This window comes from Gregarina niphandrodes (assembly GCF_000223845.1).
Source record: "Gregarina niphandrodes unplaced genomic scaffold scaffold00154, whole genome shotgun sequence".
Taxonomy (NCBI): Eukaryota; Apicomplexa; class Conoidasida; order Eugregarinorida; family Gregarinidae; genus Gregarina; species Gregarina niphandrodes.
In genome coordinates, this window is record NW_011645917.1 from 2418 (window position 1) to 3174 (window position 757).

Here is a 757-nt window from a genome sequence, read left to right on the forward strand (position 1 = left end):
TCTCGAGGCCGGTTACGGAGAACTGCGTTTGAACGTCCAGGTTTTTGAGCAGTGGTTCCGGGAAGATATTGATTTCTGCTCCAGTGTCTACCATGAACGGTAGTAGACGTCCTGCCACCGGAAGTTGCACATGTCGACAGTTGCGGCGGTTCACCTCTTGAGCCCCCACGAGTAGACTATCTGCGGTTTCTACCCGTCCGGCACCGAGCGGTTCGTCGCTGAACAGGGCTTCGTCGTCTCGGTCGTCCCGGTGGCTCTGGTGCGCCATACCATCCCGTTTCCGTTCTCGACGCTGCTTGGCATTGTAGTAGTAGCGGGGTTCCTTCTCGAATTTCTCGTTGTACATGTTCGCGAGAGTCCGTAGCAGTTCTCTGTTGTTCTTGATGTCGTCGATGCTCAGTTTGAATGATCCTCCTGGCTCACGACGAAGGAATGCTTGGCGAGTGCCTAGTGGTCCCTTCCTCGTGATCTGCCAGCAGTCGTCTTGGAAGTGTCCCCGTTTGTTGCAGTTGGGGCACACGGGCTTCGTAGGGCATTTGAAGCTAATGTGCTCTTTGGAATCGCACCACTTGCAGAGACGGTCTGAGTGGTGAGCAGCGTCGTGCTCCTGCGGCGGCGTCGGGCTTATGGCGTGAACGGCAGGCTCTGCATCTCGGACGAGCTGACGGGCACGGTGAATGGCCTTGATTCTCTCGACTAGGTCTTGAAGTGAGAGGTGCTTGAAGCTGACATCCGACCGGATTTGCAGTTCGATGTC

At 56.1% G+C, this 757-nt stretch overlaps 1 protein-coding gene across 1 annotated transcript; it reads right to left on the reverse strand.

Annotated features, from left to right (window-relative positions):
• Positions 1–91: 91 nt before the first annotated feature.
• On the reverse strand, positions 92–346 carry GNI_215180 (hypothetical protein; the record flags this gene model as incomplete). Its single annotated transcript, XM_011135557.1, has 1 exon — positions 92–346. A coding segment is annotated over one exon (255 nt), but the record flags the coding sequence as incomplete, so codon positions are not given.
• Between the last annotated feature and the right edge of the window lie 411 nt (positions 347–757).